The sequence below is a fragment of the Scylla paramamosain genome, chromosome 27 (assembly GCF_035594125.1).
Source record: "Scylla paramamosain isolate STU-SP2022 chromosome 27, ASM3559412v1, whole genome shotgun sequence".
NCBI classification, from domain to species: domain Eukaryota; kingdom Metazoa; phylum Arthropoda; class Malacostraca; order Decapoda; family Portunidae; genus Scylla; species Scylla paramamosain.
The window spans coordinates 2,683,402-2,710,981 of NC_087177.1; the positions used below are offsets into that span (position 1 = coordinate 2,683,402).

The 27,580-nt window shown below is 36.4% G+C and overlaps 1 protein-coding gene across 2 annotated transcripts; it reads left to right on the forward strand.

Annotated features, from left to right (window-relative positions):
• Positions 1 to 71: 71 nt before the first annotated feature.
• Positions 72 to 27,580, forward strand: LOC135114042 (phosphatidylinositol 4-phosphate 3-kinase C2 domain-containing subunit beta-like). 2 transcript variants are annotated; one of them, XM_064029695.1, is made up of 30 exons: positions 72 to 234; positions 1,318 to 1,534; positions 1,901 to 3,255; positions 5,951 to 6,074; positions 6,844 to 6,984; positions 7,178 to 7,260; positions 7,507 to 7,647; positions 7,847 to 7,946; positions 8,610 to 8,719; positions 9,250 to 9,354; positions 9,679 to 9,883; positions 10,285 to 10,492; positions 10,693 to 10,854; positions 11,287 to 11,402; positions 11,691 to 11,838; positions 11,968 to 12,156; positions 13,146 to 13,362; positions 13,891 to 14,028; positions 14,396 to 14,494; positions 14,703 to 14,855; positions 15,418 to 15,547; positions 15,896 to 16,051; positions 16,546 to 16,853; positions 17,004 to 17,147; positions 17,493 to 17,584; positions 18,086 to 18,286; positions 18,583 to 18,785; positions 19,297 to 19,550; positions 20,386 to 20,646; positions 26,525 to 27,580. In XM_064029695.1, the coding sequence occupies exons 2-29, from the start codon at positions 1,351 to 1,353 to the stop codon at positions 20,593 to 20,595; spliced, it is 5,676 nt and encodes a 1,891-aa protein (XP_063885765.1). In that variant the 5' UTR covers positions 72 to 234; positions 1,318 to 1,350; the 3' UTR covers positions 20,596 to 20,646; positions 26,525 to 27,580. The 2 variants fall into 2 exon arrangements, with proteins under 2 accessions (XP_063885765.1, XP_063885766.1); XM_064029696.1 differs by lacking the exons at positions 72 to 234; positions 1,318 to 1,534; positions 1,901 to 3,255; positions 26,525 to 27,580 and adding an exon at positions 4,586 to 5,194.

Here is a 27,580-nt window from a genome sequence, read left to right on the forward strand (position 1 = left end):
GATAAAATATAGATTTTTTTGTCACCACTTTAGGTGTTGATATTGTTGTTGTTGTCCTGGACCCGAAGTGTTCTGGCGCCGAGAAGGTCACCATTAGAGTGCTCGTCGGGTGAGGTTCTCTCATTTCGTGTTTCTTTATGTCTTCCTTATGTGTTGACGGTGCCCACACTGCTCTCACCCAACCAGCTGAAGAACCCCAAGCCCCCCGCAGCCTGACTACAGTATTTGTTGAAGGTAACCTGCATTAATGTTAATGCAAAGTGAAGGTTGACAGTAACATTAACAATAACAACCTTGCTTGAGGATGAAGCTAACAAGCCTGTACTATACATGGGGTTGTGCCTAGATACTCCTGCCTTCACCTGTTGATTATTACAAGTAAAGGAAATGGCCTACATTTAAAACACATGGTTATCTTACAACGGAAGTTATTGGATAAATAGCACAGTTCACCAGCTATTAGTTGCGTTCACTTGGGATGATGAAGTGGTTAAGTTCACTTCGTATTGGGAATTATGTTTGCATGCCACAGAAAGGTAAGTTTACCTGGTACAGCAAGTTGATAAAGTTCATGTAATACAGGAAGGTGAAGGAAAATGTATATACAGTACAGTAGAACAACTTGCTGCTTAAAAGTAACTTGCATTAAATACGTTATGCAGCAGAGCAGATAATGTATATGAAGGAAATGATATGCAGGAAGCAATATCAAGATTGAAAGGCTAAAGACCTCATTATTAGTACAGCTGTTCTGTGGTTAAGCCCATAACTTTTGTAGAGGCTAAATTTACAATTTTGTTGTTTTTTGTAATGTTAGATTAGGTTTGGTTGTAGGTAGTAATTTCTCCAAATTTTGTAGATGTTTCTGTAGGAATTATCCTTAGGATCCTTCAAGGCAGAGGTGGCTTTTCCATTCTGCCTCCACTAGTTGGGGACCTGAAGAGGTATTCTTCTGACTTCCCATGGAATGATAACTGCTTTTGTGTCAGGGAGCCAACTGTGTGTGTGTGCCGAGTGCATGACAGAGGTGATCATGTCTTTTCCTTGCTGACTTTCATTGCTTTGGACTAGAAACCGTGTTAAATATAAAACATTTTTATCTACATATTATATCACTATGTATATAACTTCCCAACCTGACTAATTAATTGGATAATAATTTCCTGTGTTACTGTTATCATATACATTAATGGAGTAGATAAAGATAACTATTGGTATATGTAAAGCATAGATACATAGGTACTGGTGGAGAGATATTCTGTTGCTGAAATTACAGAACATGAGTATATGCATTAACTACCTTGCTCTTATGTACAGATGTAGAATGACCCTCAGCTGACTGATGCAACAATGGGAGACAAGCCCCCTCCTCTTCCACCAAAAATGCGCTCTGTGGGTGGGGGTCAGTACACACAACAGGACATTGCAAAAGCCCTTGAGGAAGAAAACAAAGAATACGAAAGAATCCGAAGGGAAAAACTAAGCAGATCACAGTCCCAGCGATCTGCCTCAGTTAAGGAAAATGGCACACAAGGTATGATGGGTGGCAGTGTGGAAGCACAAAATAAAGTATACACAGATCTAAGTACTCTCCATTTTTTTTTTTTTTTTTTTTTTTTTTCATTTTCTAAAGTTAAAATTTCTAAGTTGGATATTTCTATAATTTTCAACAGTAAAAAAAAAATCTATGCCAGTAGTTAATGCATGACATTGAACCAATTAATGCATGCATGTAATTGAGGTTCCCTTGTTCCATGTAAATTCCTGTTGTTGTTTTAAGCCCTTACTCTGTGAGATCAGAAGACTTTTTTTTTAGCTCCTTAATATATTAATGTATAAAATGATTACTATAATTATTGATATCTTGCATGATATTAGTCATATACTTATTTATTTTCAGATCGACCCAGGCCTCAGACTCCCACTGAAAGAGGGAGTACAAAAACTGATGTCAAACCAAGACCTCGTCCCAGTCCAGCCACAACACAACCAACACCCAAACCTCGCACATTTAGCCTCTCTCACACCCAGCCAGTCAGCTTATTTCCACAGTCACAAGCTGCAACTAAAACTAGATCAGTGTCACAAGGTTCTCCTTTTATCACTGAATCTCAGTTTACACATGTTAGTCAGTTAGAATCAGTAAGCACATCAAAATTTACATCCACTGATGAAAACCAGGAAGATTTGATTTCATTTCACAGTCCAGAGAAACCAAAGAATGACATACTTACTCTTCTTCACAATATTAATGCCAACCAGAGTGCAGTAGTTCCTATCACAACTTCTCAGGGAACATATACAATGTCAAATACTTACAGACAATCATTCTCTACCCCACCTCCAACAGTGAGACCCCCTTCCAGTTTATCAACATATCAAGGGACAATAACCCCCATTGTAGCAGGGTCCACCTGGTCTGTAGCTGGTCAGAATGGGATGACTCCATATCCCAATTACAGCTCATCATCCCTCTCCTCAGTTTCATACCAGTCAGTAATAGGACAGTCAAGTTCCCTCTCTTGTGGTCTCAGTTACAAAAACTTCCAAAATCCTGGTCAGCTGGTACCTGTAACTCAAGCCTCATCAGGCACTCAGAGTGCTCCTCCCATCACACAAAGATGTTCTAATCTGGATATTAATCTTGTCTTGGGTAATCACTTATCTGATTGTCAGAGTACATCAGCAGCCTCTGGAACACCCACAAAAGAAATGGCCTTAAGTGTCAGTTTAATTGGAAAATCACCAAACATTCCTAAAGATGATCTCATAGATCTTGGTAAAGGGTCAGCAGTGAAAGATTCTGTGGACTGTGAAACAAAGACTAGTCTTTTAGATGCATTCGACCCAATAGTATTGAAAGCCAAAGAAGAGGAAAAGGCAAAGAAAAGGTCTCCATCATCATCATCATCTATAAATCAAGGAGAAACAAATGTTGAGCCTTCTGATGTTTCAATTAGTGAAGAAGCCCAAGAGTTACTATCATTTAAGTCACGTAAATCACGCAACGACGACGAAATGAGTTACTATGAACAAGTTGATCCCTTTGAGTATATGCACCCTGGTGCAAGCAGTACAAGATCAGACCCAGTTTATGATATTTATGATGGTTTGGTCAGTCCTGGAGCAGTTGGTGGAGAGACTTTTGACATTCCCCCTCCATTACCCCCTCGCTCAAGTGTTGTAGAAGAGGTTGATATCAGACTACGGAGAGGAGCTAGAAGTCCAAAATCTCCAAGAGTAGCAGCACTAAAGGTATGTGGGAATCTTGTTTTTTTGTTTCAAATTTAGGTTTCTATTATATTTTGATGCAGCATTGATATTACTATGGTTTACTATTAGTTATTTGAATGTAATGCATTTTCTTGGCTGAATTCAGAGTAGACTGAGCACCAAAAAATCTGCCAAACTTGGTTTCTGGATATTTACAGACTATGAGTATTTGATAAAACTAGGTTTATACAATACTGTATGTTATAGGCGATGCCAATATTTTCAAAGAAACTGAGGAACAGCCACATATAGATACAGCAACACAAAGAAAGGATAGACATTAGCAGGCCTATTGGGCTATCTGTGGCTCAGAATCTACAAATCCACAGTACCCATCAGTTGAAGTGTCATCCCCGCATTAACACACACAGAAATATGGACTACAGGAACTTAAAGGCATAAAAAATTAATTCAACAAAATGAAACTATGGATGGGTATTCACCAACAGCTCCTCTACTTAGAGATAACCCTTCCCCTTCCCCTCTTCTTGTTCTATGCAATGTGCTTGGGAACAGAATCACAGCTTTTTCAGCAGGTTGCTGCCAGGCATCTGCCAGGCCTCTCAGACTGCTGCCACCAGCCTCAGTATAGTGGAGGCATCATCCCCCTACACATTCTTAATAGGAGAAAGGTTGGGGGAATTACATGTCCAATCCTCTATAAACTCCATTTGGCAATCATGAAGCCAATAATGAGCTGGGCCTTGTGGCAAGGGGCACCATCTTGATGCAAAATGCTAGTTCCACTCTTAAACACACACTCCAGATGGCCATTCTAGATGCTGTAGTAAACCAGCATTAATTGTTTTATTCCTGGGAAGAATTACAAGTACACCCAGGCCACCATAGACCAGTGAACCCCACATCATAATATACACAGAGTCCATTAGGCTTGCCTTGCTGGAAAAGGTTTATATTGAGGTAGATATGCAGTATGCTATAGTCCTAACTGGAAGAGATCCGCTACTCTGTATTGTTGCTAGTTGCGGAGTTTTTAGAGGTAATTCAAGAAAACATGCAAAGAAGGGTTTGGAAGGATTTCAGGGATGCTGCTATGAAACATTTTGTGTGGAAAGTTACTTGCTAATAATAAAAAAGGCCAACCTATACAAACATAAATTAAACCTTTGAAAGGTATGGTAATGAGGTAGTGAGTAAACTTAGGATAAACAGGGAAACGTCATCTTGTGCATTATCTTATCTCTCAGAGCTATTATCATGAACAAAATCTTATCACTTGTTTCATTGATGGAACAGTTAACAATTGTATCTTGGTGGGAGTGAATCTGATACCTTATGAAAATGGTTCGAGTAGAAATTACCTTTTTCAGTTTGAGTGGTGCAAAGTTTTGGACAAGCATAAGTGCTTTATCTGACTTTATATTATATTGTATACATATACTATATTTATATGTAGAGAAATTATATTACAATGGTTAAAGCTGGAACAGAAAAAGAGATTGCCAGTGATTCTGGAACTTCTAGGGAAAAGTCTAAAAAATCCAAAAGAAAAAGTACCTTTTATTCATTTCCGGTAAATGCCGATCTTGAAGTTTTTGAGGAATCCCCTATACCAGTGCCCACACCTGTGCCTGCACCAATCCCCACACCTGTACCCACACCTGTACCCACACCTCTGCCACTTGAAGCAGAAGGCAAAAGTCCAGAGAATGAAAATGATGTGGATGTAACAGACAATGTTGATTCTATAGATAACTGTGATCTTAATTTCCAAATTAGAACTAGAAAGTCAGAAAGCCATTGGTACATGATATATTATGATGGCAGCATTGATATTACTGATGATGAGGATTGTGATGATCTAGAGGAGCCTTGTGACAGCTCTGAATCAGCATTGCGACCTGCCGCTGGGTGCACAGCCTCTAGTGCCATGCAGAGAGATCAGAGAAAGCATGAGATGGTTTGTGTTGTGATTTGTTTTTGAAAGTTTGCCAAATAGCTATACCTATATTTATAAACCTAATATCCTGTTCAGTGAGACTGTGTCTAGGAATGGTTTATTAGGTTAAACTGTGTACACTTATATTGCTGAAAAAAAAACTTGAAATATGTATGATTTGAAGCTGCATTAATTTGATTTTGATACATTATATTTTATATTTTTTTTTATTTAGTCTTTCGAGATTCATGATGGGGTGGGTACAGTATGTGTGTGAGGGTGTATGTTTTGTGTAGATACATGTTGATGTGTATGTAAGTGTGTGTGTGTGTGTGTGTGTGTGTGTGTGTGTGTGTGTAGGTGTAGGTGCAACATAAACATATATAGTCAGGGCATTGACTGATGTAAGTGTTCGGGTTTGCTTTCAGTCTGTGTTAGACACGAATCACATCAGAGTTTTAATCAAAGCAATGGCAGAAAATTACTTTGGTTCCATTTTGGCTGAGACTGGCCACTCAAAATTGAAATGAATATTTCCAGAATACCTACGACATTAATTTTTTATGCATATAACTGAAGCAAATGAAAACAAAAGACCGTAGCATTGTTGTCTGCCTGTCTGTATGCTGATAGGCAGCATAATTGTTAGCAGGTAGACTTTGATACATCAAGTTCCTGCACATAGTGGTATATGCACTTCATAGAGATACTGTGACCTCCATTGATACCTTCATTATGGAAAGAGGAATGAAAAGCTTATATGTTTTCATATTGCAGAAGAGGTCTTGCTTGAAATTTGATGGCACTTCAACCTCAAGTCATATTCAGCTTTGCAAGATTCCTGCCCTGAGTGCAGATGATGAAGCAAGAGCCTTCTGGGATAGCATCAAGAGGCGCAGAGGTAAAATAGAGTCGTTTTGTTTAATTCTCATTTTAAGTTGTTATTAATTTTCATGGATACTTTGCTTGCAGCTTGTTACTGCTACTTTACTAATACATACAGGTTGTCTACATAAATTCATCCATATTACTATCAAAATGTGTCTTGTCTCCAGTGTAATTATGTTTATTTGTTTACTATTTTTTTGACAGGTTGATATTTCAATATTATTATGGTCTTCATATTGATATTTTTAAGTCTGCCTATGGCAAGGCTTTCTGATAACTTGATTGAAAATACCTTAAATATAAAAATGTAAAGAAGTGTCAAGATTATATTATGCACTTACCAGCCAGCTGCTGTGCCAGAGGGGAGGAGGAGGCTGGGGGTGGGTGTGACATTTAGGTCAGCTTAACTTGTGGCAACTAGTCATGATCCTGTACTTTGAACCCCCAACCAGTGTTAGGTTCACGCTACTGTATCTTACTACCTACTGCAGAATTTGAAGGCTAGAAGATTTTGCTGATACAATAAACTCAAAACTGGTTGAACTTAGGCTTGGCTAGTTAGTCCATTGCATGTTCACAGATGCATGTGCACATGGAATAGAAAAGATCAGAAAAGGTAATTGACTGATAGTAGTTCCTTCACATGCAGCTGACTGGTGATGGTTGTACATAGATGCAAGAAGTATGAAAGAATTTTTACATGACTAGTCTCCTGTGAAAGTAGCATTTCAGTTGGAATGAAAAAGATGTACTGTTATTGAAAGATGAATTTTGAATTTCAGGAGAGTATACGTGGAGTGATCACATAGGAAATCCTGGGCTCCTGCACAGTGCCTGCCTTGAAAGCTCGATTGACCCTAAGCAGAGTATTAAACTGACTGTGCACTACCTCAGCCATGAATCTGTCACTTTCACATGCAACTGTAAGTGTATCATCTTACTCTGCTTTTTGAAAAGAAATATTTGCCATTAATATTTCAAAGTTTTGTTGTGACAGTCTTAAAATCCTAATATTCTTTACTATGAAATATAGGTTATTTCGTTATTTTCAAATTATTCTGAATCTTGTTATTTAATAATTTATTTCATAAATATATATATGTTTTTTTTCCTCAGTGGATTCAAGCGTGGAGCATGTTGTGATGCACACTGTATGCACTTTGGAACTTCCTGGAGAATCAGCAGATTATGTTCTCAAGGTAATTAAGCTGAGCAGGTTATGGCCATCCATTTCTGAATTAAATGGATGCCCATAATTAATATTTCTGTTGTTTAGGAAGATGACATTTAATATAAAGTATGAAAGACTTTCTCCCTCTATTCAGTGCCATCATTTAATGGTCCTTCTTATGTGAACTCTCATATGCCCTTTTTTTTTTTTTGTTATTTCATGGTTTATTGAATAACATGCATACCACTGTCTTAGATATTATTGTTTACTTCAGGTCCGTGGACTGGATGAATATTTATCTGGAGAGACAGTCCTTGGAGAGTATGAATATGTACACACCTGTATGAAATTTGATGAAGATGTTATTTTCACACTCATGCATGCAGATTCAGTCAAGCAAGCATATCTACGAACGGTAAACAATATTTTCTTTGTTTTCAGAATTTATTATGACTGATATGTTTATGTATTATGAGCTGGCATTGAGTAAACTTTTTTTATTGATTAAATTGATAGTAAAGAACAGAAATAATGATACTGTGACTGTAGAAATTAGCTGACTTAATGGATACAGTACTGTTACTGTGAAAAAAAATTTAACTTTGTAATTCTAGGAGGAAGATGACCAAACAGTCTTAAATGTACATGTGGAAGAACTTATGTCTGCTGGATCTGGAGATGTGGCACACTATGAACAGCTCACCATTGTGGTTGGTATGTATTAGTGATGCTGTGTCTTGTTTTAGGCCAAATGTTTTGACCAAGTTAATACACTATGCTGATCATCACTTTGTATTTCTCCACCAGGTAGGAACACCTTGGACGTGGTTAACTGCTATCCAGCTACCCTTTTAGGTGTCTTCTAGTTATTTAGTTGAAAAATGCATGGATAAGATAACCATTTTAGACATTTTTTAATAATGCATGCTCTGGATAGACAGATATAGGAAAAGTAGTTGCCAATGTCATTTGAAAACCAGAGCAGAATATGAAAATGTCCTCTGAGAAACAGAGTTACATGTAAAAAAGCTCAGAGTAAAAAGATCTAGCCTTTCTTGTAGAGGTGAGCAGGCCTACAGTATATGTGTGGGTATAGAATTGTGAGGAAAGGTTTGGTGTAAACCTCCTCTTGGTTATCACTCTATAATCTATATGATGTATGTCAGCCTGTTATGTGTATAGATACCATTTCTTTGGGCATGCTATCTTCCCCATAAAATTTTCCTGAAAATCACCTTGCACCTTGTATGCTGAGGGTCAAGCATTGGATTGGCTTGGGCTATTGATAAGCAGTAGTTTCAACACTGTGGTAAGCTTATTGGTACTGTAAATGAACCTTGTTATTTTATAGGAAATATCATGTGAATTGTTTTGCAGAAACGTTTGAGAAAGAACTGTCACGCCTTCAGAATTCAGGATTTTTGCTGATTGATGGGACACCAGTTCAAGACTTACCTTCCCCCATGAGGTCAAGGAAAGTCCGTCAGGTATGTACCTTTAAATCATGCAACCATTTTTGCTTTGCCTGGGCCACCCCATGTGGGATTGCCATCAGGGGCCAACAGAGCTAAGAGTGTGGATGATGTGTGTGTATATAGGTGTGTGGTGCTTTGTCTGGGGGGCCACCCCATGTCGGATTGTTGGCCTGGTGTAAGTTCCCTCAGAAAAAAAAAAGATGATAAGATCACAGATAATGACTATTGGGTATTTGTCTTTTAATTATGTATTCACCAAACTACTACTACTTGCCATCACATACTCTATCACATTTTGTAATTAAATCTTTGCTGTGTGTTCTGTGTATTTAGACTTCTGTAATACTTGCTGACACCTAAAAAAAAAAATTAATAAAACAGTAACTGGCTTAACCTTTTTCCATCTAACTCTACACCATGTTTTCTCTTGTTCTTTGCAACTAGTTTTCACTTCCTTCACTGGTCTATAACCTTGTTTCCAAAGTAAGATGCATATTCTGGTCACCTAATGTGCTAAAAGTAATAGCTCTTGTTTTCTGTAGGTTGTGAGGCAGATGTGCACTGTGCTGGGAAACTTGGAAACAAATGAAGTTTCTGATGCTATTACTACCCTTGTGAACACATGTAGAATTATTCAAAAGAGTCAAGTAAGTAGAGAACTATGTAGTAACTGCAGTTATAGCTAATACATTACAGTATAAATCCATGAAATATATTGAAGCAAATTATGTAATGTATGATATATAATTAATAAATATGAGTATGCAATTCTAAAAAAATATATATGTACTGTTAAAAAAATCTATTTGCATATTTTTTTTATTAATCAGTAGTATTTTTACAAAGATATTCTTATTACATATAATACATTTTAAAAATAGAAATACCTATATCAGATAATTCTACTGCTATTAGACCAGTATTCATGTAGCTAGTTATTCCTGATGCAATGATGCTTCATGTGACTGCAGGGCATTCTTGATGGTGAAGAAGACTTTCCTGGACAACGCATTCTTTCCACTGGTTCTCATGATGCATCCAGCCCAGATTTTCTTAAGAAGCAGCTCCTGGATGCTGTCAGCTGCTTGGGTGCTGCTGTCAACAACTTTTTGATCATGTACGCAAAAGCCTTCAGGGTGGATTTCACAGTGGATATTACAACAGAACCCACAAATGGTAATGTGATGCTTGTACTCAAAATGTTATGGAAATGTTGATAAAATGTTACTTTTGAGAGCCTATTACTTCTTTATTTTTATTATTATTATTATTATCTCTTTTTTCATTAAAAGTCATTTAACCTTTTTCCTTTGTGTGTCAATAAAAATCTGCACTTTTCATGTGACCTTCACTCATGAGCATTTTGAGCAGTTGTATAAAGATGAGGGAAGAAGTTTCAGTGGAGTCAATGCACCATATTCAGTATTTTCCACATCTGGATAATTGTTTGGCTCTGTTACTTCAATTATGGGTGAGATTACTGTGTTCAGTAATTCATAAAGGAAGTGTGATTGCATATAAAGTGTTTGTATTGTTTTAATGTGCTTAATATATCCCATTCACACATCAAATTACAGACCCACAAGATATACGAGATGTGAGAGAAAAAGTGTCTGTGAAGATTCAAGGTTTCCATCGTCTGGAACGAGAGTGGAAATATGATGAATATTTTGTGCATGCTCAGCTGTTCCATGGGTCAAGATGTTTAGGACAGCCTGGCTATTCTCACACCAGAAAAATGTCTGAAGGCACCACATTCTACCCCAAAGTCACTTTTAATGGATGGTAAGTCTTAAGTTTAAGGATAATACAAGGAGATATCAAAAAGCTTAAAGACCAGACTTATCTATATAGTAATATGCTTGTAGTTCCGTGTGTAACGCCTTGGTTTCTTATCTACGCATTTTGACATCAGTAAGTCTTCTTCACTTCCTTTCCTCCTCTTGTGTCATGATAAATTGATCATTTTCTTTCCTCCACCCCAGGCTTGATCTGGAAGCTCGCATCAACACTCTACCAAAGGAGAGCAGACTTGTCTTCACAGTGTTTGGAGTGAAAATTATTGAAGCAGAGAGTAAAGGTGACCAGCCTCAGTACATTAGAGAAGAGATTGGATGGGCGGCAGTACAGTGCTTCTCCTTTGATGGGTATGTGATTGTTTGATTGTTGCCATCTTAAAAATATATTTTAGACAGGAAATATTTTACATTTTAAGTTTTATACTAATTTAAAAATAATGCGAATATTGTAAACTTACTGACTGTGAATGTTTTAGGCAAATCAAGGAGAGAAAGATGGATGCCATTATGAGTGAGTTTGTGTTTGAGGCTAAGGTGAATGTCATTATTTATATTTTATCACTTATTTATATATATTTTTTTTTATTTATGTATCTATTTTTTTCTTTTTTTTTTTTTTTTTTTTACAGATGTTTAGGTGCAAATTTTGGTAAAGGATAAAGATTCTTAAGTAACCCTTTACACATTTTCTCCAAAAAGTTTTAGGTCATAACTGAGGTAAATGTGTCATTGATTAGCTTTTAACTGCTTGAGTTCTTACATATCATGGTGCATTTTCAGACACCTCACTCAGGGATCCCACCTCCTCACTCTGTGGCCAATGGCAAGTGACAGACGGCTGGGTCCTGCGCCTTACTCCTCTGACCATCCACAGGTCCACAGCTGCCCAGTCCTCTGTGAGTGGTTATTTCTAATAGAAAATATTCTTGTTTATTTTAAAATGTTGCTGTATTGCTTTATGTGTAAACCCTTTCAGTATGAATAAGGAGACAGGAATAGTAGGATATATTACATCTCAGTATCATTATACTTGAGATGATTAGCTTGTGTGGTGTTGTAACAGAATACTGATAATTTTCTCTTTGATTATTATTTATGTCTCTTGAGTTTGAGTTTCAGTTCATCTTGCTGTAGATGATTATTAGAAAGATGGTAATAATTTTATTGATTTGATGGAATTTCAGCTGTGGAGCTGTTTGACATTAAGGGGGAAGTTGTGTTCCCAGAGATCATCCCCCTTGAGCCAACAAAACTTGAGTTCTCCTCCTTGGACATCAACACACAACAACTTCTCTCTGATATAATAGAGAGGGACATTTTTACGTTTAACAAGTAGGTTCCTTTTAATGTGTTTGGGGTTCATTATAGCAAGCAGAGTATTGCATTTTTATTTATGTTTATTTCAGTCTGAAAATATGAAACATCCAGAAATACTGTATTAATACTGTTCTCTCTTTTCAGAGGATCGGCAGAAGAACGTGAAATTCTATGGGAAAAGAGACACTATCTGCATGCAGAGCCCTTCGCCCTGGCCAAGGTTCTGCTAGCTGCACACTCATGGGATGTGTCATGTCTGCCAGATCTTCACTCTATTGTCAAGAATTGGGCCTCACCAGCTCCAGCAGATGCCTTGCACCTTCTGTTGCCTTGGTGAGAAGATGAAAACTGTCATTTATCTGTATATGTTACTTTATTTCTTTCTATCTGGTAGCTGTGATAAAATTTTCTTGTTTATTCATGCATACATCCCTGCCTGCCTTATGTTCTCTCTTTTCCTCATGTCTCATAAAATTCTGCCTTTCCATATTCACTATTCTCACTTGCATCCTTCCTTCCAACTCCAAGGCCTTCCTTCATATTCAGAGACTGATGGAGAGCTTCTATAACTCAATTAACTTTATATTTTTCATCATCTCAAGTTTTCCTACAAAGTTATTCCAGTGTCATCATTGAATGATTATATCAAAATTATTTTTCATAATATATACTTTTTTTTATCTGGAATATCTTTGCTACAGGTAACATTCTATATTCTTTGATTATTATGGTGAGTATTTACTTGTCATTTCATATGATTGTTCTTTTCTGTTCATATTTTCTGTAGGTAAAAACTAGGATGATTTCACAGGGCACATAGGTATTAGAAGGGTGCACTGGATGCAAGACATGGTACTAGATTTTATATTTATATTGTGATATCCTGCAGAAAATTATGAATGCCTAAAAATTCATAAATATTAGTCTTGGGTTAATAGACAGTTAACTTATAGGAATCCATTTTTGTTATGCATGCTGTGTAATCATCCAAAGATCAGAATAATTATGTAGTTTTTTTTTAAGTACCGATGCATTCCATTTTGCAGTTTTAAGTTTCCAGAGCTAGAAAGAAATAGCAGATATTTTGAAATCCAGTTTTAGAAAGTAGCATGCCATGAAGTGTTATGAACTGCTTAAAAAAAAAAGTAATAATCGTTGATATAAGTCAGATTGTCCTCAAAATTATCAGTTAAGAAAAGGTTCTGTCATTGTTAGGAATTCAGTATTCAAGGGTACTTGACTTATGACTTCATAAAATAGTTTTCCAAGATAGCTCAGCTGTAAAATTTTGTTTGTAAAATTTTGTTTATATTTGTTTTCAGTTTCCCAGACAGTGTGGTGCGTGCTCGTGCAGTGGAGTGGATCAGGGGGCTGGGCTCTGATGAACTGATATCATTTTTGCCTCAGTTAGTCCAGGCTGTGAAACATGAAGCTTGGGATGTATCCCCCATAGCAGAGCTGCTGCTGGAACGTGCCCTCACCTCCCCAAGGCTTGCACACCATCTTTATTGGCTACTCAATCAGTGTCTTCCTCTTCAGGCAGGTTCAGCCATATTGTTTCGAAACATGTAGCTAATGAGTATTGGGAAGTATTATCTACATGCTGTGTAATTTAAATTTACATCTTGTATGGTGAATTAGCCATATCAGAGTGAGGGTTGCTATCCTGTGCTTTCAGTGGCAAATCATTATTATTGTTCTTTGCCCCTTCCCAAGGAAAAAAATGTAAATTAATTATTATTATTTTCATATCTTTTTATGACACAGTGGTGTCTGTTGAAAACAGAGAGGTGGAGGGAGAGTATGAGAAGGACAGAATGAAGAAGCAATTTCATGTGGCATGAATAGATGAACTGAATTTTACATGAAAGGGCATTCTGGGGGCAATTTTGTTTTAGACAACCTTTGTGAGGGATTTACAGAGACTTACAAATTGTCAAAAATAATGTTGATATCCACGATTTTAATTATTGTATGAATGAGTTGGGATTTTACTTTGTGTTGTTTCAGGGATATTTAGGATGAACATTATTTTTACTTAAATGTAAGGAAAAAGTTTGTCAACAGACCAACATGGGAGGGGAGCGTGAAGTGGTGAGTGATGCCAGGTACCGGCGCCGACTGAACCTGGTCACCCGAGCACTGATGGCAGTGTGTGGGAAAAATATGGAGAACAGGCTACTTAAACAAGAAGCTGTCCTTAGAGTGAGTAATTCTGCAAATTTAATACCATGTGCATAGAACCATAATTGTAACTACAAAAGAATAAAGGTAAACAGAATGACATGATTTGTTGAAATGCTTGATTTTATAATTTTGAAGTTTGTCAAGATATTTGTGAAATAATTAATGCTGAATTATGAGATTTATAACCATAAACATGAAGGATATTTATTACTTCACTATTCTCTGAGCAGTATTATTATGACAACAAAAATTGGGAAAATGTTTGCTTCAAGACTAAGTATTGGTGCATTATTAGGATGCTGACAAAATACATCTTACTAAATGTGCAAGTATAGACAGCAATGAAGATTTCTTTCCTTTAATTGTAATTTTGTATAACTTGCAGAGCCTTTATGCCACAGCCATGAGCATCAAGGACATTAAGGATAACCAGAGAATGCCCAAACTATGCAGAGATTTGGAGCATATACATTACAGTCTTCAGGTACAATGTTTATTTTTCTTATAAAATGTGTTAGCTGTTGATCTCTCATATGCTGTCTACAACTGTTTTATATCTAGTAATTAAGCAGAGTTTTCTATAATTTTGAACTCTCAAGTATTAGGTACTTTACATAGTTTTAACATTCAAGATATATTTATTACATGTGTGTGTGTGTGTGTGTGTGTGTGTGTACACATCTTCATTTCAGGCAAGCCCAACATCTCTTCCTTTGTCACCATCCATGGAAGTTGCTGGAGTGGATGTAAAAAATTGTTCCTACTTCAACTCCTTCACAGTGCCTCTCAGGCTGGCATTCTTGTCTTCAGAGGCAGAAACTGATCCAATACATGCAATTTTCAAGGTAGATACTTAATAAACATTGTTTTGTTTAGCATATTTAGAAAACTTTTCATAAGAATGGTAATTGAAATAGTTGTTCATGTGACTGTCAGATTGAAGTTGAACAGCATGGGAAAACAGATCGTCACTCAACAACCGTTGGATTTTTTATAACATTGATGTGATAGTTATGGGAAAATAAAGATTTAAATGTAGGATTTATGGATAATGGTAAAACACATAGCAATGGATGAGGTGATTATTTGGTTGGAAAGCTTCTGAAAGCACTAGAAAGCTTCTTCATGGGAAATCAGATATTGGTGAGAGTAGAATGAAAAAGTGGATGTATTTTCTTGTAAAGATTGCTCTAAAAACTTGGTGAGATAAGTTACCACAGGTGTTCTTATATCTCACATAATTATTATTTTTGTATACAGGAAGTACTAAATCTTAAGGTCACAAACCCATTCAGAAATGTACCAATTAGTTAATGAGAAAAATCCTGCAGTAACTCTTTGATAAAAGTTTTATTACTGGGGATCTGTTTAGGATAAAAACTGGTAATAGAGCACTGGTTCACCTAGGTGGGAGATGACCTGCGGCAAGACATGCTGGTGATTCAGATGATCCGGCTGATGGACAGATTGTGGCTCAAAGAGGATCTGGATCTCAAGGTGGTCACTTTTAATGTTGTGCCCACAGGAGATAAGATAGGTGGGTATATTTTTATTGTTGTTGGTATATTTTCTGTAATAAAGTTTAACTTTTACTGTATTTGCTGTATTTGCAGTTATTTTGGGGAGTTATTTCCCCTTCCAACAAGAAGCCAGAATTCTTTGCATGGAAACTGTAGACGGTACTGGTCATGTGTGAGAAGTGCAATGCTTCATGGTTGTAAAACTTTGCTGTTAAAGATGATAAAAATATGGAGAGATTGGACCATGATGAAAAGAACATAATGACACGGAAGGATAATGTTTTGGTGGGAAATGTTCTAGCAAGTGAGAAATTCATGGGGGATGTGAAGACTAACATAATACTGTATTAATTTTTATTTGACAGGAATTATTGAACTAGTCAAAGATGCAGAAACATTGCGCAAGATTCAGACGGAATATGGGGTCACCGGCTCCTTTCAGGATCGTCCCATAGCAGAGTGGCTGGCGAAGCAAAACCCCTCACAGCTAGAGTACCAAAGAGCTGTTGAAAATTTTACTGGTAAGTAATACAAAAATATCTAAGTAGGAAATTTACTTAAAATATCTCTATCACTCTGTAAGACTCAACCTTAAGTAGATAGATAATTAGATTTTTAAAATAAGAAACTCGGTCTTTTATGCTGGGATGGTAAATTCTGCTTTTTCTTCTCAACTTTCATCCAGTTCATGTAAAGCTGTCTATCTATCTATCTTACTATCTATCTGTATACCAGGTTGACATTCTTGCATGAACAGATCCAAAATAGCTGTGTCAAAGTGCCCACCCAAACACACACACACACACACACACACTACAAAAAACAGTAAGTCTAAAAAAAAGAAGAGGTTAACTACTGTATCATGAGCGAGCAAGTACAAAATACTAGTTTTAATCTTGATGAAATAGTATAAAATTCATGTAAATGATGGTGACTTAAGAAACATACACCTTCCAAGACCTAAGCCACATAGAAGCTAAAAAGTACTGAAAACCACCTTTCTTTTTTTTTACAGCTTCATGTGCTGCGTACTGTGTTGCTACTTACATATTGGGAATCTGTGATCGTCACAATGATAATATTATGCTGAAGACCTCTGGACATCTGTTCCACATTGACTTTGGCAAATTCCTTGGTGATGCACAAAAGTTTGGTAGTTTTAAAAGGGATCGCACACCCTTTGTGCTGACATCTGACATGGCTTATGTTATAAATGGAGGTGAGAAACCCTCTGACAAATTCCAAGGATTTGTTGATCTCTGTTGTTGTGCTTTCAACATTATTCGAAAAAATGGCCAACTTCTCCTATACTTATTTGCTCTGGTAAGTATGATTGAAATAGGAGTAAATTAAGTACAAGAGAGTGAGGGTGAAATACTTGCATTATTGTGGCAACTTTTGATATCTCATCCTGATTAGAATGAGAGATGAAATTACTGATTATGAGTGATATTTTGTATATGTAACCTGCAGATGGCATCTTCCGGCATCCCTGGTGTAACATGGGAAGCAGTGACATACGTGGAGCGAGCATTACTACAGGACAACACCAATGCTGAGGCGGGTGCCATGTTCTCCCGCATGATCCAGGACTCACTCAAGTCGTGGTTCACTCAGGTGGGACACATGTAGGAGAAATTAATACTTTATGAAACTAGTTTTTAATCATTGAACTCTTTGATATTCCTTTCAAGTTTCAAGCAGCCTAACATCAGAATATAACAAAAAGAAAAAGTAAGTAGCAAGAAGCTGTCAGGCCTACAGACGGCAGTCCATATTCAAGATTCACTTGATGTATCATATCAGTTCATCTCAAATAAATTTTTCATCATCTACTGGAACAACAGTAATGTGCCATTCATTTGTATTCAGTTTTCTGGATAGTTTTTTTTATTGCTTATACATGGAAGTGTTGCCCATAAATGAAAATATAATTTTTCATAACTTTCCTTTACATTCCAGGTTAATTTCTTCATCCACAACTTGGCACAACTGAGGTTTTCAGGTGATCACTCAGGTGATCTCCTTTTATCCTTCATTCCAAAGATATATACGTAAGTTTCTGTCATGAATTTATACAGTTGAATGAGAAAAATTTACTTGTAACATTTACTGGCCCTCTGAAGTGGTTAGATGTTAACTTCATGTGTGAAACTTCTATTTCAGTTTGAGGTCCTATACATTATATACATGATTTGATGCAGGTGATGACTGAATAAGTTTATTGTCATGGTGAATGTGGAGTTGCATCTTCAGATTCTTCTCATTTGCTACATGTCACTCAATGTTGAACATCTCACTGAGTTAAAAAGTTTCATGTGTTCAGGTCAAAAAGTTTCTTTCCCCAGATGCCCTTCTCTGGTGAGGAATAGGTATGATTTTGGGATTACATTCCCTTAGGAAGACTGCTAACTTTATGTCTGACTGCTCTGTGAGATGCAGGTCTACTGCATGGGTGCATCTCATGGTGGGCAGTGGGACCGTCACTACAGCTATTCATAATTTCTTAGTGAACAAAATTTATCTGTGAATTGACAGAGATACCTGCATTACAGAGCACAGCAAGATGGTAAAATCAGCAAGGTGAGCCTTTACAGTTACCAAAAACGGTACAATCCCAATAAGTATTATGTGTACATCCTAGAAGTGGAGAGGGAGGGCCAAAGAGAGCCAACCTATTTGTTCCGATCCTACAGAGAATTCTCAGAGTTTCACCAGAAGTTGTGCCTCATCTTTCCATTAGCTAGGATCCATAGGTAAGTGAAGCATATTGATTTTCATCTCATGATGTATTCATATAAATCTAATCACTTCTTTGTTTAATGAATGTGAGTTAAATTTTTGTATTTGTAAACTATATCATTTTTGTTGTAAATGCAGAAAATTGAAACACTCAGTAACATCTTTTTTTCAAATATATTTTGCATCTTATTTGATTTATTATTTATTACTACAAAAGATAAGTATTCCTTGGTCTTTATCAGGTGTTAAAAATATTTAAGCATGAGGGTACCCCTTTAAAGCTTTTCTTAATTACTATGTATTTTTCCAGCCTTCCTAAAGGTGTTCAGATTGGCCGCTCAGAAGTGAAGGCAGTTGCTGAGAAGAGGAAATTTGAGATTGAGCTTTTCCTTGCCACACTCTTTGACTTAACAGCTGAGATATCCCACTCTGATCTGGTTTACACATTCTTTCACCCACTGCTGAGAGATCAAGAAGACACTGATATCCACATAAAAAAACTGAAAAATAGAGGTGAGAAAATGTATTCATTCAGAGATTTCAGTTATTTATTTATTTATTTATGGAGAGCATTATATCGTGGTTGGTAAGGTTACTAAATGTGTGTGCCATTGCAGGCAAGGTAACAGAAAACTGGACAAATGTAAAGGGAAAGGGGATAGATGGAAACGCTCAAACTAAAGGGGCATCAGTTTGCTGAGTGTGGTGGGAAAGGTGTATGGTGGGCTGTTCATATGGAGAATCAGAGAAGGAAGAGAAAATGCCATTGAAGAGAAACAGGGAGGTTTTAGAAAGGTTGTGTGAACCAGATTTTTGCAGCAAGGCAGATGTGTGAAAAGTTTTTAGAGAATGGGAAGGAAGTCTGTTTGGCATTCATGAACTTGGAGAAAGCATTTGATAGGATTGACATGAAAGGACTATGGGATGTTCTGAAAGTATACAGAGTTACAGGCAGGTTGTTAAAAGGACTGAAGAGTTTGTGTGAGTGCGTGTGTGTGTTTTAAGATATTTTTTCTGTTTTCAGACACCCGTAGTTCACTCCCTCCAAATTTACCAAGTGTACCGGGTCATGTGCAGGGCCAAGTGAAAGTTAGTGTGCAGTACCTGCGTGGGCAGCTGCAAATCATGGTCCATCATGCCCGCAATCTGTCTTTCATCAGTAATGGACAGGAGCCTTCCCCTTATGTGAAGCTGTACCTCCTGCCAGACCCGCACAAGAAAACAAAGAGGAAGACAAAAGTTGTGAAAAAAACATGCCATCCAACTTTCATGGAGCTTGTAAGTTATTGGTTAAAGTGTCTTAGGAATGTTCAGTACAACTTTTTTTTTTTTTTTTCTTTTTCTTTTTTTTTTTTTGTTACTTAATCCTGTCATATTTTCAGGTTCTCTTCATCAAAGTTTAACGTATATCATCTCTACTCTTTTCATTCTAGTGTTCATTTTTATTTTGTTTGATGTTTTTAAAGATTAGTGAATATTTTTGTATCTGAAAGGAATATTACACTCATCTTGTATGCATGTTACCTGTTCCCATTTTTTCCATTATCTCCTTTTTGGGTGCAGCATTATGGGAAGGATTGATTTGCTTTATTCATTTTTAGCATCAGACCAGACTCCTTAACACACACACACACACACACACACACACATGTAATGCATTTAGAGGATGCTAATTTTATGTAGAAAATAATAACTTTGAACTATTGTACATCAGCCTATTATTAGCATTAGTTGCTTTTATACAGTTATCACATACATAGTAACTAATTTTGTTACAGTCAGATATCTTTTGCTTTTTCTTAGCTGTTCAGAACATATATAAAATGGACTCAAACCAGTTTCAGTAAATGGTGAAACATTGGCTAAATGGGCATGTTATTTTTCATAGACTCTTCATTAGCATTTTTAGGCCATATTAGACAAAAATAGCTATACAGAAGTTTGCTTTTAGAAGAGAATCAACTGTACTTGTTAGTCATGTAGTAATCAGGTTTTTTTTTTTTTTTTTTTTTTTTCTTTTTTTTTTTAGAAAAGAACCAGTTGTACTTGTTAGTCATGTAGTAATGAGGCTTTTTTTTTTTTTTATAGTTACTTATTTTTTTCTCTTTTTCAGATAACCTACCGAATGTCTCAGGACATCATCAAGCAGCGTATCCTTGAAATAAGCGTGTGGAGTGAGGACAAGTTCAGTGAGAATATTTACCTAGGAAGTTCCTATTTACGACTCAATGCCCTGGAGCTGAAGGAGGAGCAGTGTGAGTGGCTGAGTCTGGAGCACCAGCGCAATACAGCCCTGGGACACACCATTCAGCACAATGCCTAGGTGAAGTAGGTGGTTTTTTGCACCCTTTACCTCCACAAAATGTGTAAAATGGTAAGATATTTATTTTCACTGTACTTTCATATCCTACAAAACTGTGATAAGAATGACATGTCATGGCTTCAGATTTAAATGTTTCTTTTCACCTAAGTATATTTGAAGTTAAAAATAGTATATTGCTGGGATGAATTGCCCCTAAATAGACCACCACAGTTATAGGTGGTATCAATAAAACTTTAATGCTGGCTGAAAGTTATGACAGTCAGGTGACCATGCTGTCAGAAGCATAAAACTGACAATCACAGGTCACCTTGCTAGATGACTGTTCTAGGATACACTCATATACCCCTAAATTTCTTCAACAGTATTGCTAAATGTACATAATATTTTTTCGGCTGAATAGGTTATTCTTCCTGAATATTTTCTACTTATATATTTTTCCATTCCATTATTTTTGTGTATTAAAGATTTACATCAGGTGCATGTAATTTTGCCAGCAATTTGGAACAATACTAAACTACAGTCAAATCCTTTATGATCGCATAAAAGAGAAGATTGGTGTGTTGACCTTACTTAGCATGTGTGTGAAATCAAATAATTTTACATGTATGGACTTTAATCTTAATGAAAAGGAAAAAAAGATCCATTATTACATCAAACCTCTAATAAGGTGATAAAGCTTGATTTAAGTAGAGCATTGCTAATTCAAAACAAGTAGTATTAAAGAAGTAGCAGCATCATGTTACTCCCTGCACTGTTGTTTCACCACATATGTATAGTTTACTTCTTGGAAATAAGTTAACTTATCATCATCATCTTTTTATCATTATTATCATTTCATTCCACACTAAAGAAGTGGAATGCAGACTGCTGAAAAAAAAATAAATAAATAAAAATATGTGTATATAATCACTGTCACGTAAAACAATTTGCACTGACACACTCATCATTCAGTCACTGAAGCCCCATGCTAGAATATTTTACTGCAGGAGTGGTATTAGTAATTATTATACACTTGAACTATCCCATATACAGTATTTGTTGTCAACCAACATGAAATCAAAAGGAGGAATTTCATCCAGTCATGTCCATTAATTCCTCTTTTTTTTTCTTATCAACCTCCTACTACCTTCATGTTGTGGTAAAGACCATTTTGGGTCTTTCATAAAACGTGTGTGTGTGTTTGGGTAGATGGGTGTGCATGTACACTTACAATGAGAGATGAGATGGTGTATGCCACAAACACATATAGATGGATAAATAAATAGATAGATTGATAGATAGATAGATAGATAGGTAATTATGTCTGAAGGATCCTTCCTCTGCCACATCTGTGAAAGAAAAGCAATAACGACAACAATGGTAAAATCTGCATCAACAGCATCACTAGTAATCTGTACAACATACCCATACACACATGGTTGCTATGTATAGTGAGGAAGTAAAAATATAGACAATGTTGAGTATTACACTTGTATAAGAAGACTAGCCTATGGTTGCTGCTTCTACAAATACCCCATAATGAAAACTATGGAAAAGTAGATTATTCCATGATTTCCTCTCAGTTTCATACCAGTATTGTGATCTTGTAGTGATACAGATGATTGTGACATCAACCAAGCCTTGCAGTCTTAGCTTAATTTATGCATCTTTCACTTTCATCTCTGAACACCTCTGAACACCCTTAATTTCTAAATAGCATCCATACATGAACATTGATTCTCTTGTGCTGCAAACAGAAAATTGTGAATGCTGTATGTTGCCTTCATGTTTAGAATTTGAAGGTATCTATTAAACCTTCATTAAGAACTTTTGGCCACAGTGGGACATATCATGAGCACACTTATTATACAAAGCAGGGTACCACCTAGGTTTCAGCAGGTAAATTATTATGAAGTTAGAAAATCCCATGGTTATCATTTGTCATCTTTCTGTCTACCTACCTACCTATCTATCTATCGGTCTGCCTATCTGACTGCTTGCTTGCTCTGGGAATATCTCATAGGGTACTCCTTTACCTTATTCCACCTTCAGAGTGGTCTTTCTTTCCTGTTAATACCTTCAGTTCCATTCATACATATTATAAATTGTTCACTCTTCATCCACTCAATATGGCAAAGTTATCTCAGTATATTTCTTGTCACCCATTCCACCACTCCACACTTCACTCCATCCACACAGTTGTCACAGGTATTCATAGCACATATCTCGTACACTTTTTTCCATGCTGTCAGCCTCATGATTGTCATATATATATATATATATATATATATATATATATATATATATATATATATATATATATATATATATATATATATATATATATATATATATATACACCATGCATTAACCTCTAAGTTAAGCAGTGATCATGTTTGAATGTTATGTCTTTAATCATCAAATGACATCTCGCCTAGTTTTACTGTTGTGTGTAATATGTCTTTCACCATGCCTCTCTTTAGTTCACATTCTGGCACTTCACCTTTCATTCTTGTATAAGTAACATGCTTCACCCACTCATTCTCGTCATCTCTTCACTGCATTATTAAACCAGTGCATTCTATCAATCCTCATCACAGATGCATTAAATCTCTAGTCTCATTCTCATCTCATGTAGTCGAAAAATAAAATTGTTCTTTAAAGGAAAGATAATATTATCTCACTATAGGAATAATGATGTAGAGGAGGGTGTTTTCAGTCGCTGTGTCCATTTATAGTTGCCTCTTATAACAAGCAGGGAATTTGGTAGTAGTATTCTTTCAACTTTTTCTATAACAAGTTTTGCCAGCCAGTCCACATTTTCTATCTTTCCACATGATGTATGCTAGCATTCATTTAACCATAATTATATTCCTCATCTTTCACCCTTTCCATTGGTAAACTATAGAACTCACTGCCAGATAATGTTTTTCCACCTCCCTATGTCTTGGACTATTTAAAAAAAGTGTATCAAGACACTTCTTGAATTATATTGGGTAACACAATTGGATTAGTTTTACCTCACTGATAAACTTAATAAAAATTTTCATGATTTTTCTACATCTTTTCATAAATAATATACATATCAGTAGTGCCCCTTGAGTGCTTTTTAAGACTGCTTGTCTTGTAAAGTATAGCTACCAAACACACCATTTTTTGGTAGCTGGGTTATTTCAGTTGACATTTAGGAGACTGGAAAGGAACTCAAGTTTAGTGAAATTGTCAGACACTACAAATGAATGTAAATGATACATCTCCAGGGAAAGAAGTATTTCATATGTAGTTGTAAGATCATTTTAAGCTTGAAGTAAACACAAAAATCTTGTACCAAAAAGAAAAAAAAATCTGCTGAGCCTTAGTAAGTGTAGCAAGTCTTTGACAAACTCACATTAATCCTAAGTACCTGCATGTTCAGAAAGTATCTGACCTACAGCTGGGAAAAATAAAAATGCATACCTAAACGTCTCAAACCTTAGTCCCCTTTGAAGTAGTATTCTCTTTGCAACAGCACACACTTCTCCCAGCAGCCCTGCCACTGATGGAAGCATCTCTGAAAGGCTTCTTTTTAGAATTGCCTACTGTTGGGGACTTATGTTGATAAGATGGAGTAACAGTCTTTGGAGCTTTGTTCTTTATATATAATATGTACAGATTGTACAGATATGTACAGAGACTCAAGATTGTTCTCAACACTGTATCTGGGAAGAGTCTGCTATCCAATACTCCCCAGTTTGTCACTTTTATCTTGTAAGGAAACTGCAGACCTGGATGCTTAGCTAACACTTCAAATTGTGACACTCTTAGCAATTGCAAATTCAATTTGTTTGGCTACCATTGCACATGCATGGTAAACCTGTTTGGCTGCCACATCCAGCTACACAACATTCCTATTGATATATTTCACTTTACTGTTTATCACAAATCATTATGTATACAAATAAAAACATAAGTCCCTAACAGTGCAGGTGCATTGTTGTGTTCTGCATGATGTCTTCTCTTGATTGAAATCAAGCCCTTTTCAGTGTCATTTTTAGCTTAGCAAAGAGCCAAAAATCAAAAGGAGCTGTGTCAGGCGAGTAGGGAGTCTGATGAACCACAGGAATCAATATTGTGTTTGACCAAGACTGTCTGAATCAAATGGAAAGAATGGACAGATATATTGTCATTGTGCAGCTTCCATGTTTCTGCTGTCCACAGATCTGGTAATTTTTTGCACACAGTATCTCAAAGATGATGGATAACTTCCATATCTGAAGTACAATAATGTTCTGGCCTTGTGGTGCATATTCATGATGTACAATCACAAAGTGACTTTCACATTGCTGCACACTTGCCATGCTCTTTTCAGCCTTGGGGATCCTGAGTGTCTTCATTGTGATGATTGCAACTTGGTTTCAGGGTCTATCTGCAAATCCACGACTCATCACCAGCAATCACTGTGTTCAGGAAGTTGGGGATGATGTTTGTACAGTCCAGCTTGTCTTGTGCAACTTCCAAATGGAATTGTTTTTTGCTCCATTGTTAGCATCCTTGGCACAGATGCATGGTCCTGGAATGCACTGAAACAATGGTGATCCCACCTTATTGGCAAGTTCTTGAACAGTGATATGACAGTCTTGCATAAATAACGACCAAACTTGATCAATGAGCTTGTCTCTGCTCATTGAGGGCCTACCACAGTGTGATTCACTGTCCACTGATGTGCAGCTGTCTTTGAAGCAGTTGTGCAATTCATTGATGTATGTAATACCCATGGCTTCATTCCCAAAAAGCTTACTGAATCTTTTTAACAAAATTTGGTGTGGTACCACTGTTCAATTTGTTCCGCCATATGTGCTGACTAAAAATCCCGCGGGCATTAAATGTATAGTCTTACTCGCACGGACTGATGCCATCTACAGGCAGGAAAAAGTTTACACATGGCCATGAGGATCTCCTACATCTCTCACACTGCAGGCACTTTCCATGCTTTCTTTGCTCATGTGGGAAAGATTAAGGTTGGATACTTTTTGAACACACCCGGTATATATTCATGAAACAAACACATTATAACCTGTGTTGTTGAATTTTAGTTTGTTTCCCTTTAACTTTAACAAAAGTGTCTCATTATTTATTTACTCCCCCCCTTCTCTCTCTCTCTCTCTCTCTCTCTCTCTCTCTCTCTCTCTCTCTCTCTCTCTCTCTCTCTCTCTCTCTCTCTCTCTCTCTCTCTCTCTCTCTCTCTCTCTCTCTCTCTCTCTCGTTGACATCTAGCTCATATTCTAGGTATTGGTATTCTAGTGATGTATAGAAATGTTGTCTTGCGAAGAATATATAGTATTTGCACATTGATTCCTTCACATCCTAATATTTCCATAATTTTTTTTTTGTTATAAACATTCCCAACTTTATTTATTTATACTAAAGGAAACTTCATCACTTTCATTGCTCTTTTACTAATAATCAGACTATTGACTCACTTCACTGCCATTTATGTATTTCTTTATTTGCTCTTAAACATTCCATAGTTTTTATCCTTTATCTGTAATACTGTAAGCATTCCTAAAACTACAAACTTGTACAGCATATGTTTTGCCAACAGTGTTTTTCTTCTTATACAATCCTAACTTCAACTATTTTTTTCGTAATAGTAGTATTCAACTCCTTTCTTTCTTCAAATAGTACAGCAAATCCCATGTTTCTTAATAACTCATTATCATTCCATTAATCTTTGCAGTAATGAAAGTTTTAGTTAAGATAGTTACTTTGATTTTAAATGATGAGTAGGATCTTCACAGCCTCTGATGACAATACATATTCTTTCACCATATATTGGACAAAATACTCCGATGTGTGTCACACTCATCATACTGATACTCCCATCTGACAATAATGTGTATGCTGCACTTACTTTAATGCTTGGCGTGAGTAGGTAGTAGTAGTAGTAGCAGTTTTGTCATTTTCTTTTCAGGAAAAAAGGAGGGCCCAGTTTCTTTTCATCTGATCTGGCTGTTATAGTTCAAGATACTGTAACACACGTTAACTGCAAGATTTGTTTTTTAATATGCGTATTAACATTCTCTTTGCTGAAATTATATTTATGTGCAGTGTTACAGGACGTGAAAAGATACTAACACTGAACAATGTTCTTTGCCATTGATTAGTCTACATATTCCCTCCTTGTTTTAAAATGTGCTGCTCATTTACTCTGAAAACCTACCAAAACCTTCATTTATAAAGTGCAGCCAGTCTCAACATTAGCAGAGGTTATGTAACAAACACCCATCAATATTGGAAATCTGTGAAAACATATAATTGGTGCACCCCATTAAATAAAACTTCTGACCCTCCTATAGTGAAGCATCCCCTTAAAAACACTCTTGATCCCTCTATGACATCATAAAAGTAAACCAAAGCTGTATGTATTCACAAATTTTTTTTTATATTTAATAAAAGAAAGTAAAATAATAAATACTATGGTGCAACCTCACTCCTTCCTACTCCATGGTATCACCAACATGATTACCAGTGCTGTGTCATCACCACATGCTCTACTGTTCTGCCTCCTTTCTTTTATCTAATTTAATAAATCCACCTTTTCCTTTAGAATGAGCACCTTTGTATGCTTAGGGAGCCTCCAGCAGATGCCTTAGAAGGTCTTGTAGGGACCATGGAGGAAATAGGACAATAATGAATGTAGTCATGAAAAGAGTGAGAGTGAGGGAGTACACAATATACAGGCAGTAGGAAATGTACACAATGGATCACCATAATTGCGCTAAATGACAACACTACCCTGCAGCAGAGAGTGTGTGGGTTGATGCACCATAAGCTGTGCATGGGTGTAAACATGTTTGGCATGGTGAGATTTGAATTGGTGGCAACCCATGAAAAATTTAATCTGCATACATTTTCCTTTTGGGATCAGTCCACAAATTACTAGATCCATGAATGTTGAACCTACAAATGTTGAGGGTTGGCTGTATTGGATTATAGAAATACAGATGATCTGCCATTTTGTCTCATA

Coding starts and splice junctions, on each gene's coding strand:
- LOC135114042 (XM_064029695.1), top strand. CDS start 1,351: ATGGGAGACAAGCCCCCTCCTCTTCCACCAAAAATGCGCTCTGTGGGT. Junction 15,548..15,895: donor GCCCACAGGAGATAAGATAG/GTGGGTATATTT, acceptor TTTATTTGACAG/GAATTATTGAACTAGTCAAA. Junction 16,854..17,003: donor TCCTATACTTATTTGCTCTG/GTAAGTATGATT, acceptor TGTAACCTGCAG/ATGGCATCTTCCGGCATCCC.